This window comes from Lepidochelys kempii, chromosome 3 (assembly GCF_965140265.1).
Source record: "Lepidochelys kempii isolate rLepKem1 chromosome 3, rLepKem1.hap2, whole genome shotgun sequence".
Lineage (NCBI taxonomy): Eukaryota > Metazoa > Chordata > Testudines > Cheloniidae > Lepidochelys > Lepidochelys kempii.
The window spans coordinates 15,295,812-15,317,142 of record NC_133258.1 but is presented as its reverse complement, the minus strand read 5'-3'; the positions used below and the strand labels follow the sequence as shown (position 1 = coordinate 15,317,142).

Below are 21,331 nucleotides of genomic sequence, written 5' to 3'. Positions count from 1 at the left end.
TGACATTGGTCAGCGATCAGTAGTTCAATAATCTTTGGGCCTTGCCCGAGTTGGTCTGATAAGAAGTTGCACACATAGGAAAGGTAGAGTTAGCTGTGAGATAAAAGTAGAGTCTGAGACCAACATTTTCAGGGTTCTGCATCTTGGGAGACAGAAGTCAGCCCAGTTCTGCTGCTCTCCCAGCATCTTTTCATCAATGGAAGGTTATTTCAATTACAGGGCATGCTAGTCTACGTACGTGGGATTGTGGTGGTCATAAATTCTGTCACTGATCTAAGGAATGTTTCTCCAGTCTAAACCTCTTCTCTCATTCCTCATGATAAACTAGGCTCCTTGCCCATCAGTCCAATCATATCACACCCCTCTTTGAATATCTTGACTGGCTCCCCTAAGTTTAAATGTCTTGTACTTGCCTTCCAGGTCCTTTAAAACTATGCCTTGTCCCATGGCACAGATGTCATCTCCATCACATCCCCTTTCACTCCTTCAGCAAGCCTTGATGCCTCCTTCATGCCCACTTCTTTGTTCCATGCTGTCCCCCACCCATTCATGGAACAACCTCCCCATCCCAGAGAGCCAGCTGCCCACATCTGATGATCTTCAAATATGTAAAAGGTTGTTATAAAGAGGATGGTGATCAATTGTTCTTCACGGCCACCCAGGGTAGGTCTAGAAGTGATCGGCTTAAACTGCAAGAAGGGCGATTTAGGTTAGTATGCTGGGATATGTACCCCACACTGGTATAGAAAGGGTTAATTGGAGCCAGAGCACAATCAGTCCACCTGGAGGATGTGCTAGGCCCAATTACTGATTAATCCCATCTGGGGTTTACTATAAAGGGAAGAAGCCAGATGAGTGGGCAGTGGAAAGGAGATAATTCTGAATTCCCTCCCTGGGTAATAGAGAGGTCTGTAGGAAGACTCCTGCTAGGCTAGTGAAGGACTTCATGGCAAGAGGGGGAGAAGAAAGCAGAAGCTCAGGGGCAGAGCTACTCTTGGCACCCTCTCTTGAGTAGAGAGCTGTGGCAAGAGGCTGGGAGAAACACAGAGAAGTTCCTGGGGTACAGCAAACTCTGGTGATTAGTCTTGATAGAAGGGCAGGATCTAGACTTTCAGTCAGAGAGCCCCTGGAAAGGGTTCGACTGAGGAAGAGAGCATAGCATAGCAGGAGGGAGCTGAAAATTGAAGCCTGAAGAGGGAAGAAGTGGTTTAAGTTTATATTTTTATTTGAGACTTACTGGGGAACTGCATGGAGGAGCCATGCAAGCCCCCAACCTCTAAGAAGAGTGAGTATTTAGAGGTCATGGAACCTGGGAAGATTACAGAAACACAGTGGGCCCAGAAGAGGGCTATGGAGAAGGCCTACAGGCAGGCTGAGCTAGGAAGAAGCCCAGGAAGGCAGTAGAGTCCAAGGGAGCAGAACTTGCCTGCTTGCTACAGTGTTGCTGGGCTGGAACCAAGAGGAAAGAGGGGAACCCAGGGTCTACCCCCTGTCTAATGTTCTCTTTTGCAATGCAGTGACATAGATCTTTAAGGAAAAGGGAGGAGATGGAGAAAGAAGATGAGCTAATGCAGGGCAAATGTGAATATGTGTGTCACATTTTGGGGTGCAATGCACACCAGTGAGGGGTTGTCACCACCTGCAACTCTGGGTGCCTCCCAATGCTTTGCTGTTGTAGCTCCCAAAGGGGGCCACTCACAAACAGCCAGACTGCATGCAGGTCACACCCTGAATGGCTGTGTATAGCTGCAGCCCTAGTCCAACATCTCTAACTCCAGCAGCCATTCAGCAACACTCCAACCACACCCTGGCTTCCACCAGCCTTGGTTACAACTTGAAGGGTGACTCCAACACACTCCCAATCCTGAATTTTCCCCAAAATGTGTTCTGCATTGTCCAGCCTTCTCCTGGGCAGTTCAAATATTAGAGGTCCATTGCCCCTCTAAAGGGTCAATATGCAACAGTTTCCTACTTCACCTGGAGTTACTCAAACAGCTCAGTTTAAACTCAATGCTGGATTAGTTTTTTGATTAAAAAATAAAACAAGTTTAACTACAAAGAGATTTTAAGTGAGTACAAGTATCCAGCATTAAAGCCAGAAATGGTTAGAAGAGAAATAAAGATAAGACTCTTTCTAGTAGCTAATCTTACCTTGAACCAAATCTAGTTTTTTAAAAATCCTTACCACAGATGCCCAGCAACATGGCTGACCAAATTCTCAGATCAGGTCCACCCCAAAGTCAAAGGGCTGGTTTCTTTGTTGTCTTAGGTGAATGAAAAAGAGAGAAATCCTGGGGTGTTTTTACCCCTGAGTTTTATAGTCCAGTGCCCCTTTGAAATGCATTTTCCTCTGGGTTACCATTAGATAAAGTTCCTTCCCACTGTGTGGACGGAGACATGGAGTCTTGTGGTGAAAGAGGTTCCATGCTGTTCCTTGCTAAAATGCAGATTGAGCTGTTCCTGCTCCCTTTTGCTGTCAAAAAAAGGCCGATGGACTGGTGATTGCCAATTAATCTGGCCAGAGGCATCAGCTTGTCCTTTATCTTTGGAAAAACCAGTTTATCTGCCTTGCAGTCTTGAGGACCTTTTTTACTACTTGTATGTAAATTGAGCTAAGCAAACATTTCTTTGTTTAGGACGGATCTGTTTAACAACTTCTGCCTAGTCAAGGCTGTGTGGTTTGAACACATGCTACCATCCTCAAATACAGGGAATGCATAACCTTACATATAATTTAAAAAAAAAACTAGGAGTACTTGTGGCACCTTAGAGACTAACAAATATATTTGGGCATAAGCTTTCGTGGGCTAAAACCCACTTCATCAGATGCATGCAGTGGAAAATACAATAGGAAGATATATATACACAAAGAACATGAAAAAATGGGTGTTGCCATAGCAACTGTAACAAGACCAATTAATTAAGGTGGGCTATTATCAGCAGGAGGGAAAAAAAACCTTTTGTAGTGATAATCAGGATGGCCCATTTCAAACAGTTGACAAGAAGGTGTGAATAATAGTAGGGGTGGGGGGAAATTAGCATGGGGAAATAGTTTTTACTTTATGTAATGACCCATCCACTCCCAGGCTTTATTCAAGCCTAATTTAATGGTGTCCCATTTGCAAATTAATTCCGATTTCTGCAGTTTCTCATTGGAGTCTGTTTTTGAAAGTTTGTTTGTTGGAGAATTGCGACTTTTAGGTCTGAAATTGAGTGATCAGGGAGGTTGAAGTGTTCTCCAACTGGTTTTTGAATGTTATAATTCTTGATGTCTAATTTGTGTTCACTTATTCTTTTGTGTAGAGATTGTCCGGTTTGGCCAATGTACATGGCAGAGGGGCATTGTTGGCACATGATGGCATGTATCACATTGGTAGATGTGCAGGTGAATAAGCCTCTTATGGTGTGACTTATGTGATTAGGTCCTATGATGGTGTCCCTTGAATAGATATGTGGACACAGTTGGCAACAGGCTTTGTTGCAAGGATAGGTTCCTGGGTTAGTGTTTTTGGTGTGTGGGGTGTGGTTGCTGGTGAGTATGTGCTTCAGGTTGGGGGGCTGTCTGTAAGTGAGGACTGGCCTGTCTTCCAAGATCTGTGAGTGAGGGATCATCCTGCAGGATCAGTTGTAGATCCTTGATGTGCTGGAGAGGTTTAAATTGCGGGCTGAAGGTGACTGCTAGTGGCTTTCTGTTGGGCCTGTCCTGGAGTAGGTGACTTCTGGGTATTCTTCTGGCTCTGTCAATCTGTTTCTTCACTTCAGCAGGTGGGTATTGTAGTTTTAAGAACGCTTGATAGAGATCTTGTAGGTGTTTGTCTCTGTCTGAGGGATTGGAGCAAATGCGGTTGTATCTTAGAGCTTGGCTGTAGACAATGGATCGTGTGATGTGGTCTGGATGAAAGCTGGAGGCATGTAGGTAAGTATAGCGGTCAGTAGTTTTCCGGTATAGGGTGGTGGTTATGTGGCCATCGCTTATTAGCACTGTCATGTCCAGGAAGTGGATCTCTCGTGTGGACTGGTCCAGGCTGAGGTTGATGGTGGGATGGAAATTGTTGAAATCATGGTGGAATTCCTCAAGGGGTTCTTTTCCATTGGTCCAGATGATGAAGATATCATCAATGTAGCGCAAGTAGAGTAGGGGTGTTAGGGGACAAGAGCTGAGGAAGCATTGTTCTAAGTCAACCATAAAAATGTTGGCATACTGTGGGGCCATGTGGGTACCCATAGCAGTGCTGCTGACTTGAAGGTATACATTGTCCCCAAATGTGAAATAGTTGTGGGTGAGGACAAAGTCACAAAGTTCAGCCACCAGGTTTGCCGTGACATTATCGGGGATACTGTTCCTGACGGCTTGTAGTCCATCTTTGTGTGGAATGTTGGTGTAGAGGGCTTCTACATCCATAGTGGCCAGGGTGGTGGTTTCTGGAAGATCACCGATGGATTGTAGTTTCCTCAGGAAGTCAGTGGTGTCTCGAAGATAGCTGGGAGTGCTGGTAGCGTAGGGCCTGAGGAGAGAGTCTACCTAGCCAGACAGTCCTGCTGTCAGGGTGCCAATGCCTGAGATGATGGGGCGTCTAGGGTTTCCAGGTTTATGGATCTTGGGTAGCAGATAAAATACCCCTGGTTGGAGTTCTAGGGGTGTGTCTGTGCAGATTTGTTCCTGTGCTTTTTCAGGGAGTTTCTTGAGAAAATGGTGTAGTTTCTTTTGGTAACCCTCAGTGGGATCAGAGGGTAATGGCCTGTAGAAAGTGGTTTTGGAGAGCTGCCTAGCAGCCTCTTGTTCATATTCCAACCTATTCATGATGACACCCATTTTTTCATGTTCTCTGTGTGTGTGTATATCTTCCTACTGTATTTTCCACTGCATGCATCCAATGAAGTGGGTTTTAGCCCACAAAAGCTTATGTCCAAATATTTGTTAGTCTCTAAGGTGCCACAAGTACTCCTCATTTTTTTTGCTGATACAGACTAACATGGCTGCTACTCTGAAACCTTACATATAATGTTACTACAGTAGAACCTCGGGAATGGAGGTTGTTCATAACTCTGAAATGTTCACAACTCTGAACAAAACATTAAATGGTTCTTTCAAAAGTTTACAACTGAAAATTGACATAATATAGCTTTGAAACTTTACTATGCAGAAGAAAAATGCTGATTTCCTGTTATTTTTTCGTAATTTACATTTAGTACTGTATTGTATTTGCGTGTGTGTCTTCTGCTGCCTGATTGCATACTTCCAGTTCCAAATGAGGTGTGTCGTTGACTGGTCAGTTTGTAACTCTGAGGTACTACTTTACATACATTTCACCACGATATTATTGACCAGTGAGTTGTTAGTTTTCAGATGATACCTGATGAGGCATATTTTGTACGAAGATTATTACAATAGGGTGTGAATACAGGGTGCATTTGGTCACAATGTAATAATGGCTGTGCTTGCTGTGATATAACAGGTAATATTTACATATCATTTTTATCCACATATCTGAAAGCACTTTCCAAAGTGTGTAACACTATCCCCATTTTGCAGGTGAGCAAAAGGGTCCTGAAAGGCTGTCCCATGTCACAGTCAGTAGGTGGTAGAGGCAGGAAAATAACTCAAGCTAAAGTGAATCTTCATTTAGTTTGACACTGGCATTTTATAGTTTAATGATGTGTTATAATTTTTCTGTCTTCCCACATTATAAAAGTCCAACCTCAGATGAAATTCCAGTATCAACATAAATGAAAATAGACCACTTGTTAAACTATCAAATGAGCATCATTGTGCTTTTTCTCCCAGGCTGTTCACGTGTGAGAGGAGCTCTTCATAACATCCACAAAGCCACCTCATTGTTCTCCTGACTCCTTTGCTGTGGTGTCTGTAAAAAGAAACACAACAACTGAGTTGGTGTGTCTCAGCACACCAGCTGCCTACCAGTACTGGTCAGCATTTCTCATTGTTTCCTCATACTCCCCATATCTATCTGTTGTGTCTTGTCTTCTACTTAAATTGCAAGCTCTTTGGGGAAGGGACCACTGTTTTGTTCTGGGTTTGTACAGCACCTAGCACAATGGGGTTCTGGCCCATGACTGGGGCTCTGAGGCACTACCAGGTTACAAATAGTTAATAATAGCCCAAGTGTTACCCAGGGTTTTCAGAACCCACAGCATTGGTAACTTGTTTCACTCCAGGAAGTGTCAGGAATAAATCAATGGGAACACAGCACTCCAGCTGATAGATTTAACACAAGTAAGCATGCTCTTATCTAAAACTACAGTTTATTATATTTAAGCACACACAGACACAAGCAATAGGTTTAGAACATCCCAAAAATTTACCTAAAATAGGGGACAGTATTGAGTAGTTACAGCAGTTCTGCGATGGCCAATCATTTTCCCCACTGGGGAGTAAGGTGTCAGGAAGAATGTCACTCAGGATGGCTTCAGAGGACTGCTCCAAAATACACTCTATTATCTAGTCCTTTTTATAACTAACTTTTACAAAACACACAGATCGTAGTGACCCCTGCTAAGTCATCACTTCTCCTAATATCAGTAAACTACTTATCAACAAACATTCCTTACAGTCTAGTCATAATAAGCTTCTATGTCAAAGGCACCCAAACTCCAAGGTTCTTGTCCACTTATTCCCTGTCAATCTCAAATTGTTGATTCTGTCTCTCCCCTCCTCCCATTTTGATTAGCAGAGTCTGCAAGCTTGCAGCTAGTTTTGACCTTGCCTTCAGAAGCCCTACTTTATTCAAATTAACCCTTAACTATGCCGTGTTCTATTTTATTAGTTCATGGTGGCTTAATGCACATAATATGGTTGCAGTTGGCTTAATCACATTCTGAGGTACACGCAGCCCTTAAATCTAGGGTAACACATAGAACACAGAACATCTGATAGTCTTTACTAAGCACATATTGTCACTATGTAAAAACAGGAAGGAGTGAACTCTGCAGAATTCTCAGAGGAAAATCACTCTGGGGCCTTATCCTGTGAGGTGCTGAGCACAATCTTGGAGAAGTCAGTGGGAGCTGAGGGGGTGCACAACACTTTGCAGGATCTGACCCACTCAGTTACAGAACTACTTTGGTTTCTCTTCACAGCAGTGTGACTTACTGGAGAAGGCACTGGACTGGGACTCAGGAGATTTGGATACTATTCCTGTCTCTGACACTGGCCTGCTGGGTGATGTTAGGCAAGTCACTTCACTGCTCTGTGCCTCAGTTTCCCCATCTGTAAAATGGGGATAATGATACTGACCTCCTCTGTAAAATGCTTTGAGATCTACTGATAATCATGCTATAAGAGTAAAGTATTATTACTTGAGACCTTGATTCAGCAAGGTACTTATGCACGTGCCTAACATAAAGCATGTGAATTGTCCCATTGACTTGACTTAAATGTGAACTGGGCCTGAGTGGGTAGAGAAAATTCTTGTGCAGATCCATGGAGGGGAAAACCCAACAGCCAAGACTGAGGCTGTCTGAAGTCCTCTACAGACTGACAATGGAGAGCTCAGCGATTGTTAGGGCACATGGGAAAGGATCTAACTGTTCAGGCCTCTCACCAGGTTTTGATGTTGACATGCTAACTAATAAGCTGCGATCTCATGGTTACTCTGTTGTCCCGCTCCCAGCTGTATTGTACTGTGACATAGAAGGTTGTACCCATGTAGTATTTTTCTAGGTCTCATTCCCCTCACGCTACAGTGAGGTTCCTCCTGGCTCACAACAATGTGAGGAGAATAAAGGCATACGCTGCCAAATGAGTAGGGCCCTACCAAATTCACAGCCATGAAAAACACATCACGGACCATGAAATCAGACCTCCCCCCATGAAATCTAGCTATTGGAGGGGAAAGCGAGAGGGAGGGGCTGGGGCAGGCTGGGGGCTCCTACTGCACTGAGCTCCAGCTGCTAGTCCCAGCTGAGCTGTAGAGGGATGGAACTTCCTCTTCTCCTGCCCGGCTGCTCTCAGGGAGGGATCAGACCCCACTCCGGGTACTTCCCTTGGCTGTAGGAAGCTCCACGGCTGCTGGCTGGGTGTCCAGCTCTGAAGGCAGTGCAGAAGTGAAAGTGGCAATCCCACAACCCCACTACAACAGCTTTGTGATTTTCCCCCACCCCCATGATCCCCTTTTGGATCGGGACCCCCCACGGTTACAACATCATGAAATTTTAGATGTAAACATCTGAAAACATTAAATGCTCATTTAAAAACCCTATGACGTGAAATTGACCAAAATGGACTGTGAATTTGGTAGGGCCCAACAGATGAGCATACAGACCCTATTTTAAAACAAACTCTTGTAGCAGAGGAGTTGAGGACCACAGTGCAGTAGTTTTAGAGTTTCACAGACAGGAGGGGAAGCTACAACAGCCATACCCTTTACCTGCTAAAGGAGCAGAGCAAGATCCTCAGCATCATTTTCTGCTGGAGGTAAACTTGTGTGCAGAGACAGGCGATGGACTCTAAAGTGTGCAAAAGGGATCGTGTGTTTTTTCTGCTAATATGAGGTGGTCATGCCAGATAAACGACTGTTTTCTCCTTTGCCTTTTTTAGGTGGCTTGCTATAATGGAGGTTCACATGCTAGTCGTTTTGTTCCTTTACAAATATGAATTTATTCTTTTGGACCCAGTACCAAAGGAGGTAAAATATTTGTATGTTTAATCCAAATCTTTTAACCCTGTTTCTTTACTCTCAATTGAAATGGTGAAAATATTGATAAAAATATGTAAGGGGCAAATGCTGCCCTCACTTCTAGCTATGTAAATCCAGCCATTGAAGCCAATGGAGCTCCTCTGGATTTACAGCAGTGCAGCTGAGAGCACATTTTGGCCCATAGATGGCTAAACCTCATCCTAGCTTCTTATTAAATGACTTTGTGCTGTTTGCCTCTCTACCGGTACTTAGCACAAGGTAGAGGATATAGAAATGACTTCTGTCTGTCATCTCATACATAATTTTATCCATGTCTGATGGGCTGGACCCTTGCCACATTACGTGCTCAAAGGTTATTCCCAGGTAGGCGACTGGAAACTCCAAGGGCCTGTTTCTCCATTGCCTTTGCACTCATGTGGCAGAGGGATAAGGACCAGGTGCAAGTCGATACATCAATACCAAAGAATTCACATTCCTTCTCATTCCATTAAGAGGTGAAGGGATTGCCCTCCCCTGCAGAATGGGAAAGAAGCTCAATGCACAGAGTCCTGGTTCCACCAGAGGCTACTCCCTCTCCACACAGGCCCTGTGTCTCTGCACTCTCAAACAGGGCCCAGAATGCAACACGTTGGGAGCAGCCTGTGCATCCCTGGCTCAGCCCCCTTGAGCATCCAATGGCACTAATTATTAAGCCTGAAATACCCCTTGTTACTGAGTGACTGGCTAAGAGCAGCACTGACTGCAGCAGCTCCTTGTCCATGTCTGCATTCCTCCCCACTGGGCTTGCTGGCTAGCATTCCCCTTCGCAAACATGGTGCTCTGCATAACACAACACATAAGCCTGCTAGGACCCAAATGTGCCACTTGCCTTTATATCTAAGCCGCCATAAGTGAGGTATCTAACATCAGGAGAAGAGATGGAAGCTTGCAATGACCCAGGATTTATAGGAGTTGCCCATTAGGCTGGCATATCAGAGGAACGGCACTCCTTGGTTCTGGTGGAAGAATCTGGGCTGTTACTCCCCAGTGGTGGAAAGTCCATTTAGGATGGGGGATTGCAGCGGAGCTGGTCAGCACAGCCCTCAAAATGAGTAGGGCAGCCAGGGAAAGGGGCATGGCCACAATATCTCAGCCAGCAGCTCCCTCTTCAGGACTGGGGCAGCACTGGTGTCTGCACTCCCACTGGAGTGAATTGCACCTTCTGTCTGCCACCACAGGCAATCATGCCACTGAAAGTAAATTGAGTCCCCTTAGAGTTCATGCTTCATACTGTATTAGAGCCAATACTGACCTAAAATGAAACATGGGAGACAAAATCTGGTCCTGCTGAAGACAATGACAATTCCGATTGGCTTCAGTGGGAGTAAGAGTTGGCCTTAATATTGGTTCTCAAGTCTGTGTAACAAGGCAAAGCAAATCTCTAAGAAACAATGCCTATAACATTAATGTCAAAGCAAACCGAGACAAGGGCTGCGTTCACTAAACTAACCCAGATGCATATTTACCATGTCTTTCTACTACTTTTCTATCTTTTTGCAGAGCCTTCTCCATTTAGTGGGGACACAGCAGCCCATGGGAGCATGCCGGGTTCGGTATAAACTCCGGCAATGAAAGCTGACTTGACTAACTCTGGTTCCTTTGCCAGCTGCTGTCTGTGAGGGACTATTGCTCTGTTTCACTTTAGCATGTCCTATGCGCTCCAGTGTAGTCGGTGCCATAAGCAGTTTTTAAACAGTTTCAAATGCTGTATGTACTTCATGTAGTTTTTGTATCATGCCCATCACTGTGGTATTTAAGCACCAGGGCCTGATTGCTTAGGACACAGTATTTAAAATGCAGCCTTCCTTTATGCATATACAATTTGTGGGTGTAATCATTGGCAGTGTGTAGCTTTCTAACTCGCTGACTGCACCCACAAGGCAGGCATTTAGAGGCCAGATTCATTATGCTCACTGTTACTTTGGGGCACAAAGAGGGAGGCTGTGCTGGGAGCTCTTTGAAAATCAGGTCGTCTTGGCCTAATTCACAGCTGTGCTGCATGTTCACTTGGACCAGTACAAAGTGGCTGGTAAGCGTTAGCAGGTCAGAACAGTAATGCCTTGCACTGGTATAAATGAATGCACAAAGTTCAGGACCATAGTGATTGGGCCCTCTGGATCAGATCCTCAGCTGGTGTAAATCAGCATAACTCTTCTGTCTTTGCTGGAACGATTCACACCAGAGGAGGAGCTGACCTGTGTCTAAACTACAGCTAAATAATTGTAAATGAAATATATGAAAAGTGAAAGTGATACTGTGCCCTGGGTGCAGCCAAAACTCCCACTGACTTTTGAGCTTTGGTTGCTCCAGGGATTCAGAATTGCCCCCTATCTTATAGTATAATGAAAGCCTTGCCATGGTGTTTGTTTTCCATTTTATACTTTGCAAGAATTTGCAAGGAAACTTTGTCTAAGGTCTAGAAGACTTTTGCTTTAGTTTAATGATTTACAGCATGTGAAATGCCAACCCTTTTTTGGCTGTTGCACAAATCTGAAAATATCTAACCCTAAAAAGAAAATCTGGAAAAAACCACTGTTAAAGGAAGCGATTCAACAAATTAAAAATATCTTTTAGAATATACAAAATTTTGTAACTGCTGTCAGATTTGATACATTATAATAACCTTGTTTGTATATCTTTAGTTTTAAGTAAAGACTACTGATCACTTTTACAAATATTTGCCTCCAAAAAGGATATTTTAAAATGGTAAGAACTACAGAATTAAGTTCCATAGGAAAAAAAATAACAACTATAGTATGATGCACTAAATTGGTGACCAGATCCTATCTCGCTTGGTTTATGGATCTGACAGTATTGCAACCTAGCCGCCTGGTTGGCTAGTGATTTTGGTAATGGTATATTAAAGTGGTCTCTGGTTGTGCTCATTATAGTTACAGCTGCAAGACAGTTTCCATTCTCACCTCCTGTTTTTTGTTGCTTAAGTGGTTCTGAACACTCACCTTTAGAGCTGATATTTTCATGTGTGGTCACTGCGTAAAAGTATGGGTCTATATATTTTTAATTTTGAAAGTTTGAGCAAAATCTGTTCTGGTATTTTGCAGTCGTGAGCATGGAAAAACTTCTTTCCCATTGCTTTAAAATAAACACTCTCTCATATTTTCTTTCTCCGAAAGGGCAACATCACACTTGACACATCAGTAATCCCCAATGAGCAGTAATGACACTGTGCTATAAACATTTTTTTTTCCAGCGGAGTTGTGTTACCAGATTTGCCTGTTGCTTTGGGGTACACTCATTTTAGGGTTACTTTTCTGGGGGGGAGGGGATTTCTGTAATTCTATCAATGTACTGTATGCGTCACTTGTGTTTTCATATGGAGCTCAACTTCTCCCTTCTGCAAGTTTCCTCCCAATGGAGCTATCCTGCCGGACCTAGGTTCCCCAGAGCTGGGTTCCTCCAGCCCCAGAATCAGAAGAACAAACACACACAGATGAACAGAGCACATATGAGCGGACCGGGTCAGTCAGCACTCCCAAATTGACCCCTGATATGCCCCTGGACCCAGCAGGCTGGGTCGAGCAGCACTTTCAAGCTGCCACCCTCCTATGCCACAGGTTCAGCATGTCCCTGTTCTCACTTTGACATTACAATTGTTCTGGTAGAACCCACCTGATGAGCAAACCCTACAGGATTTTTGGGCGCTACAGGGATCTTTAGTTTAGGTAAGAGGAGCGTTGCTGCAGAGCAAATAGGGAAGCCAAAACCACAAAACAGAGAGAGAGAGGGAGGGAAGCAACCACCTTAACCATAAAAGTTATTTATTGCCAGGTAATAACCATACACGGAGAGCCAAACAAACAAAACAGTTACAATATTAAATCTAGCTTAAATTTGATTACAAAAGTCAGGTTTAGAAAACTATACCTGATCACACAGGTCAGGGTTAGAAAACTATACCTAGAGTAGAAAAAAAAAAACAGCTAGAGAGAGAGTTGGGTTCTCACCTCTCCGTGAAGCTTGACCTGGTCAGGGTTCCCAGGTGATGGTGGTAGCTGAGACCCCAGCATGATCAGTCAGGAGAAGATGAGGTCCCAATGGAACTGATGCAGATTTTGGATCCAGGCATCAGGACACTTACTTGAGCGTAGGTAGGGGTTTTTTTAGGGAAATAACAATGGTTCAAGGGAGAACACAAGATTTGTCTATGGGTAAACCAATGGCTCAAGGAAGTATACCAAAGTTGTTTTGTTCAGGCTAGACAATAGGAACTGATCATTACTGGCTATGGGCAGTGTTCCTTCAAGAGAGCTCACAATGCAATTAATCAGTTTCAGTATTTTGGATACCAATGAAGGATTTATTACTAGAATTGGTCTGATAACTACTGAGCTGGGTGTGTGCACGCATGGGTTCCTTAACATCTGCAGCAGAGATTCCCCATCATGCAGTGCTTCCCTGCTTTTCTGGTCCAAGAGTTCAATGCGGTTCTTGCCTTGGAATCTCTGTTTTCCATTCTGTATGCTAATGGAGATGCCTCCTTGTCCCATCTTCCATGCAAATGAGGTTAGGGGAGTTGCCTTAATCCTGTCACCTTTGTCTGGAGGGATTTAGGTGTGTCGCCCACTGACTTTTCATTGCTTTTGGTAAGTCGTTCTTCTGATAGGTTTTGAGTCAAGCAGAGGCTGAAGGGGAGGGCAGGTGTTCTTTTGTGAGTCATACAGGCTTGATTCTGCACCCTGGTTCCTCAAGAACACAGAGCTGACAGCTAACATATGAATATTTGAAAATAGAGCGCACATGAGTTCCGATCTGCCTCGAGAGCTGGGAATACCTTCGGGTGTCAACTTCAAACCTGCATAACACACTCCAGGATTGTTTTTTGTTTTTTTTAAACTTAACTTGATGTCTAAGCCTCTGAGATCTACAAATGCTTTTCTTCAAACCCTCTAAAAACAACCTCTGCGCTAAAATCAGATATGAGAGGTTTTGTCCTATGAAAGTTTCTATTTGTTCTAGAAAGTCTGAGTGATTGCAAATAGGGGTTAAGTATAAAAGTACTAGCTCAGCCTTAATCATGCTATCAGTATTGTAACTAACCTGAAAGTTGCTAAATCTTCTGATTTATAAAGCAGTGTGCAATAGCTGTATCCCATTAGTGGGATCTTGTCAGGCACATTGTGCTAATTTAATCGGTCTTGGTTGTATAATTTAAGCCCTGAAGTTGCCAAGGGAACTGTGTGGGCACATTCCTACATCTATATGGAGTCCAACTGTCTGCAATGGGGCGTAAGGTTAGACTGTAAGCATTCTGGGCAGGGACCATATCTGTGTTCGGTACAAGACGAGACCCATTGTTTGCGCTTAACAAGCAAATATAAATGGTTTTGAACTCTTTCCCTTCTCGTCATTCTAACAATAAACGTCCTCTCCCTGTTGATTTTTGGCCTCCCTTTTGCCTAATATTTTCTGTTGCTGTTTTTCCCAACGGCACAGGCACCAGAGCTGTAGCACTTTATTGCCTGTACCAGTCATGTGGCACTTGAGAAGGACTGTACAGAGCGCTGGGCCACTAGTTGCATCTAAGCACTTGTGCTCATTGTTTGTTTCTTTTTTTTATACAAAAGTAACTTGCTAGGTCCTGATCTCAGAAGGTGTTGCGCACCTACAACTTCCAGTGACTTCAACAGCAGTTGCAAGTTCTCATCATGCCTTGGAATCAGGCCCTTCCTGAGGATGCAAAGCCTTTATGGGTCCTTGAAAAGACTCTTCTTGACTTCAGTGGGCTTTGAGTCTGGCTCCTAGTTTATTGCTGTAGCAGTAAATATTGTGTGGGATGTTCAGGTAGCCTGAATGCAAATTCTACTCTGCTACTGTGACTAATGGAGCAGTGCACCTGTAATGGACAGCAGAAGGTGGGACTGTATTTTGTTTAACACCACCAGGCTGGTGTGTTTGCAGATTTTTAAAATTCAGTGATAAGTAAGAATAAGGTCATCTCTATTGCATGTATGTACAAGAGAACTATTAAGTAATACCCTGTGGGCCAAGCCCCACCAGATGCCTTAGGAACTCTAGGTTCTGACCGCTTCTATCATGACACAAGCTGGACCTATCTCCTTACAAAGTGACCAAAGCACTCAGTCTGGCTTAGCAAGGACTCTAGGAGCTTGGTGCTCATTTGTTTAGATGTAAGTAGCCTCCCTTTCTGACAGTGGGAAACCAGTGGTACAGGTTGTCTTCAGGGCAAGAAATAAAATACAGGAAACCAAACCTGATTTGTCACAGGGTGACTGGACCCTGCTGTCTCTGATTTTGGATGGGTGATGGGAGACCCATTGTGAATGAGACAATACTCCATTTACTAAATAGTACAGATGACCATTTCCTAACTCAAAAAACATTACAGCCAACACTGGGGAATTCTATAGTAGACCTTATCTTGACAGATGAAGAGGCACTGATCACAGAACTAAAAATTAACGGTAATATAGTGTGATGGTTCTTGGAGTATGCAGGACTGAGAGTCACTTTGTTACCTCCCCTTCACCTCCAGTGTGAGGGAGACTTGCTTATCCCTAAGTTGGGGGTCAGCTCCCTGCCACCAGCAGCCTATTAGCCACCCAAGCACTCCACTCTGAGCTATGCTAGCCCTTCCTTTACTTTGCACGTTAACAGTTGGTGCATCCCGGTCCCAGGGTCTCTGTGGAGCATTCCCCTGTAGTGTCCAACCTTGTACACACATAGAAATGCCAGGTCTGCTGTCCCCAAGGGACCAATGTACACGACAGCTTGTATGATTTAACTCAGGAAACAAGAATAAGTTTATTATCAAAGATGCAAGATTCAAGTAATAGTGAGAGACGATGCAGGAATGTCTGTGAAGGGAGGGCCCCTGCCTCATACTGAGAATGAGGGGCGATCAGCAGGTTATCTCAAGTGCTTATATATGAATGCACAAAGCCTTGGAAACAAGCAGGGAGAACTGGAGGTCCTGGTGATGTCAAGGAATTATGACGTGATTGGAATAACAGAGACTTGGTGGGATAACTCGCATGACTGGAGTACTGTCATGGATGGTTATAAACTGTTCAGGAAGGACAGGCAGGGCAGAAAAGGTGGAGGAGTAGCACTGTATGTAAGGGAGCAGTATGACTGCTCAGAGCTCCGGTACGAAACTGCAGAAAAACCTGAGTGTCTCTGGATTAAGTTTAGAAGTGTGAGTAACAAGAGTGATGTAGTGGTGGGAGTCTGCTATAGACCACCAGACCAGGGGGATGAGGTGGATGAGGCTTTCTTCCGGCAGCTCGCAGAAGCTACTAGATCGCATGCCCTGGTTCTCATGGGTGACTTTAATTTTCCTGATATCTGCTGGGAGAGCAATACAGCGGTACATAGACAATCCAGGAAGTTTTTGGAAAGCGTAGGGGACAATTTCCTGGTGCAAGTGCTAGAGGAGCCAACTGGGGGGGGAGCTTTTCTTGACCTGCTGCTCACAAACAGGGAAGAATTAGTAGGGGAAGCAAAAGTGGATGGGAATCTGGGAGGCAGTGATCATGAGTTGGTTGAGTTCAGGATCCTGACACAGGGAAGAAAGGTAAGCAGCAGGATACGGACCCTGGACTTCAGGAAAGCAGACTTCGACTCCCTCAGAGAACGGATGGGTAGGATCCCCTGGGGGACTAACATGAAGGGGAAAGGAGTCCAGGAAAGCTGGCTGTATTTCAAGGAATCCCTGTAGAGGTTACAGGGACAAACCATCCCGATGTGTCGAAAGAATAGTAAATATGTCAGGCGACCAGCTTGGCTTAACGGTAAAGTCCTAGCGGATCTTAAACATAAAAAAGAAGCTTACAAGAAGTGGAAGGTTGGACATATGACCAGGGAAGAGTATAAAAATATTGCTCTGGTATGTAGGAATGAAATCAGGAGGGCCAAATCGCACCTGGAGCCGCAGCTAGCGAGAGATGTTAAGAGTAACAAGAAGGGTTTCTTCAGGTATGTTGGCAACAAGAAGAAAGCCAAGGAAAGTGTAGGCCCCTTAATGAATGAGGGAGGCAACTTAGTGACAGAGGATGTGGAAAAAGCTAATGTACTCAATGCTTTTTTTGCCTCTGTCTTCACTAACAAGGTCAGCTCCCAGACTGCTGCGCTGGGCATCACAACATGGGGAATAGATGGCCAGCCCTCTGTGGAGAAAGAGGTGGTTAGGGACTATTTAGAAAAGCTGGACGTGCACAAGTCCATGGGGCCGGATGCGTTGCATCCGAGAGTGCTAAAGGAACTGGCGGCTGTGACTACAGAGCCATTGGCCATTATCTTTGAAAACTCGGGGGAAGTCCCGGATGACTGGAAAAAGGCTAATGTAGTGCCAATCTTTAAAAAAGGGAAGGAGGAGGATCCTGGGAACTACAGGCCAGTCAGCCTCACTTCAGTCCCCGGAAAAATCATGGAGCAGGTCCTCAAAGAATCAATCCTGAAGCACTTACATGAGAGGAAAGTGATCAGGAACAGTCAGCATGGATTCACCAAGGGAAGGTCGTGCCTGACTAATCTAATTGCCTTCTATGATGAGATTACTGGTTCTGTGGATGAAGGGAAAGCAGTGGATGTTTTGTTTCTTGACTTTAGCAAAGCTTTTGACACGGTCTCCCACAGTATTCTTGTCAGCAAGTTAAGGAAGTATGGGCTGGATGAATGCACTATAAGGTGGGTAGAAAGCTGGCTAGATTGTCGGGCTCAACGGGTAGTGATCAATGGCTCCATGTCTAGTTGGCAGCCGGTGTCAAGTGGAATGCCGCAGGGGTCGGTCCTGGGGCCGGTTTTGTTCAATATCTTCATTAATGATCTGGAGGATGGTGTGGATTGCACTCTCAGCAAATTTGCAGATGATACTAAACTGGGAGGAGTGGTAGATACGCTGGAGGGCAGGGATAGGATACAGAGGGACCTCGACAAATTGGAGGATTGGGCCAAAAGAAATCTGATGAGGTTCAATAAGGATAAGTGCAGGGTCCTGCACTTAGGACGGAAGAACCCAATGCACAGCTACAGACTAGGGACCGAATGGCTAGGCAGCAGTTCTGCGGAAAAGGACCTAGGGGTGACAGTGGACGAGAAGCTGGATATGAGTCACAGTGTGCCCTTGTTGCCAAGAAGGCCAATGGCATTTTGGGATGTATAAGTAGGGGCATAGCGAGCAGATCGAGGGACGTGATCGTCCCCCTCTATTCGACATTGGTGAGGCCTCATCTGGAGTACTGTGTCCAGTTTTGGGCCCCACACTACAAGAAGGCTGTGGAAAAATTGGAAAGTCCAGCGGAGGGCAACAAAAATGATTAGGGGACTGGAACACATGACTTATGAGGAGTGGCTGAGGGAACTGGGATTGTTTAGTCTGCGGAAGGGAAGAATGAGGGGGGATTTGATAGCTGCTTTCAACTACCTGAAAGGGGGTTCCAAAGAGGATGGATCTAGACTGTTCTCAGTGGTAGCAGATGACAGAACAAGGAGTAATGGTCTCAAGTTGCACTGGGGGAGGTTTAGGTTGGATATTTGGAAAAACTTTTTCACTAGGAGGGTGGTGAAGCACTGGAATGGGTTACCTAGGGAGGTGGTGGAATCGCCTTCCTTAGAAGTTTTTAAGGTCAGGCTTGAGAAAGCCTTGGCTGGGATGAGTTAGTTGGGGATTGGTCCTACTTTTGAGCAGGGGGTTGGACTAGATGACCTCCTGAGGTCCCTTCCAACCCTGATATTCTATGATTCTATGATAATGGAAACAAAAGATTGCAAAATGATATCCCATTGTCATGAATGTAAATGCACTTCCTGTTTACTTCCTCGTTGTCATCTTTGTTCTCCAAATATAGTCCAGCAAACCTTTGAAGTGTAGCTCAAGAAAAAGTTCATTTCCCCTAAGTGTTTCTCTACCTGTTAGTTCTTTTCTGAAATTCTTAGTCTTTCATCTGCATTCAGCTTAGATGGGTGATGGGAGAGCCATTGTGAATGAGATAATACTCAATTTACATTTCAATAGCGAGACAGGTGAATAAATATCCCTTGTCTGACAGAAAAACCTGTTTGTCAACTCTGCCTCAATACAGACTTTAAAACATATTTTCTGTATGTGTGTTTGTCCTCACATTGTATCTGTACATACATTTCACACTGGTATTAATGACCAGTGTCACCCTGCATTTCATTAAAGACCTCACATAACAGTTTTTGGTGAACCAGAATGTACATACCAGAATTAGCACATTCCTATAACCTCCTTGCCAGTTGGCAGGGAGGGGTTCTTGGGTCATGGGACTTAACTATGCACTTCAGTTTAAGTATGTGCTTAAGTACTTTGAATCAGGGCCAACTGCCTTAGACAGCTAATGGGTTGATCACATTTATAATATGCCAACAGAATAAAGTGCAGAACAATAATACACTTGGTGCCTTCGTAATGCTGAAAACAATTATGAGCCAAATCTGTTGAGAGGATGAATTTAATCAGGAATATAGGAGTGAGACATTGGAATTGTTTAAGTACACTTTACTAGATGACTAAAAAGCCATTTACGAAAAAGGTTGTATTGGTTTAAAAAAATGGTTTGGTTTAGAAGGGAAATGAACAAATGGAAGGAAAGGCAATTTGATAGTATTGACTATAACTCAGAAGCTAGAAATTGTAGAAAATTGATAAGGGAAGCAAAGGGACACAAGGTGAAATCTTTGGCCCACAGAGTTAAGGACAATAAGAAGGAGTTTTTAAAGTATATTGTAACAAAAAGAATTGTAACAATGCTATTGGTCCATTACTAGATGGAAACAGTGGAATTATCAATAATAAAGCAGAAAAGGCAGAAGTGTTCCATAAATATTTCTGTTCTTTATTTGGGAAAAAATCAGATGATGTAGTCATGTCATATGACAACACTCTTTCCACTCCACTAGTAGCTTAGGAAGATGTTAAACAGAAGCTACTAAAGTTAAACATTTTAAAATCAGCCGGTGCAGAAAATTTGTATCCAAGAGCTGGCTGAGGAGTTCACTGGACTGTTAATGTTGATTTTCAAAAAATTCTAGAAGACAGGAGGAAAGCTGATGTTGTGTCAATAGTTTTTTAAAAGGTAAATAGGACAACCCTGTTAATTATGTCTGTCTTTCTAACATCTATCTTGGATAAGATAATGGAGTGGTCGATACAGGACTCAGTTAACAAAGAATTAAAGGAGAGTAATATAATTAACAGCAATCAATATGGGTTTATGGAAAATTGATCCTGTCAGATTAACTTGATAACTTTTTAAATTAAATTACAATTTTTATTGATAACAGTAATAGTGGTGATATAATATACTTAGACTTCTGTAAGACATTTGACTTGGTACCACAGGATGTTTTGATTAAAAAACTAGAAAGATATAAAATTAACATGGCACACATTAAATGGATTAAAAGCTGGCTAACTGATAGGTCTCAAAACGTAATTGTAAGTGGGGAATCATCATCAACCGAGTGGTGTATTTCTAGTGGGATCCTGCAAAGATCAGTTGTTGGCCCTATGATATTTAAGATTTTTATCAATAACCTGGAAGAAAAAAGTTGTCACTGATAAAGTTTGCAGATGACCCAGCAATTGGGGGAGTGGTAAATAATGAACAGGAAAGGTCACTGATACGGAGCGATCTGGATTACCTGCTAAACTGGGCCCAAGTAAACAATATGCATTTTAATACTGCTATATGTAAATGCATACATCTTGGAACAAAGAACATAGGCCATACTTACATGATGGGGGACTCTATCCTGGGAAGTAGTGATACTGAAAAAGATTAGGTGGTCATGGTAGATAATCAGCTGACTGTGAACTCCCACTGTGATGCTGTGGCTAAAAGGGTTAATTCTATCCTTGGGTGCATAAACAGGGATCTCTCGTAGGAGTAAAGAGGTGATTTTATCTCTGCATTTGGCACTCGTGCAACCACGGCTGGAATACTATGTCTAGTTCTGGTGTCCACAATTCAAGAAGGATGTTGATAAATTGGAGAGGGTTTAGCATAGAGCCACAAAAATATTTAAAGGGTTAGAAAACATGCCTTATCGTAAGAGACTCTAGGAGCTCAATCTATTTAGCTTAAGAAAGAGAAGGGTAGGGGGTTATTTGATTAGAGTCTATAAGTACCTACATGGGTAAGAAATATTTAACAATGGGCTCTTCAATATAGCAGAGAAAGGTATAACACCGTCCAATGGCTGGAAGTTGAAGCTAGACAGATTCAGACTGGAACTACGGCATACATTTTTAACAGTGAGAGTATTTAACCAGAGAATCATAGGACTGGAAGGGACCTCGAGAGGTTGTCCAGTCCAGTCCACTGCACTCATGGCAGAACTAAGTATTATCTAGGCATCCCTGACAGATGTTTGTCTAACCTGCTCTTAAAAAATCTCCAATGATGGAGATTCCATAACCTCCCTCAGCAATTTATTCCAGTGCTTAACCACCCTGACAAGAAGTTTTTCCTCATGTCCAACCTAAACCTCCCTTGCTGCAATTTAAGCTCGTTGTTTCTTGCCCTATCCTCTGAGGTTAAGAAGAATAATTCTTCTCCCTCCTCCTTGTAACAATCTTTTATGTACTTGAAAACCGTTATGTCCCCTCTCAGTCTTCTCTTTTCCAGACT

The 21,331-nt window shown here is 43.6% G+C and overlaps 1 protein-coding gene across 3 annotated transcripts in view; it reads left to right on the top strand.

Annotated features, from left to right (window-relative positions):
- The window catches only part of CYP39A1 (cytochrome P450 family 39 subfamily A member 1), an 80,514-nt gene extending 68,679 nt beyond the window's left edge, over positions 1-11,835 (top strand). For all 3 annotated transcript variants that reach the window (XM_073335797.1, XM_073335796.1, XM_073335798.1), the window contains 2 exons: positions 8,558-8,645; positions 10,197-11,835. In XM_073335797.1, coding sequence (XP_073191898.1) covers positions 8,558-8,645; positions 10,197-10,268 — 160 coding nt within the window. In that variant the 3' untranslated portion in view covers positions 10,269-11,835. The remainder of the gene's footprint in view (positions 1-8,557; positions 8,646-10,196) is intronic.
- Positions 11,836-21,331: the final 9,496 nt, after the last annotated feature.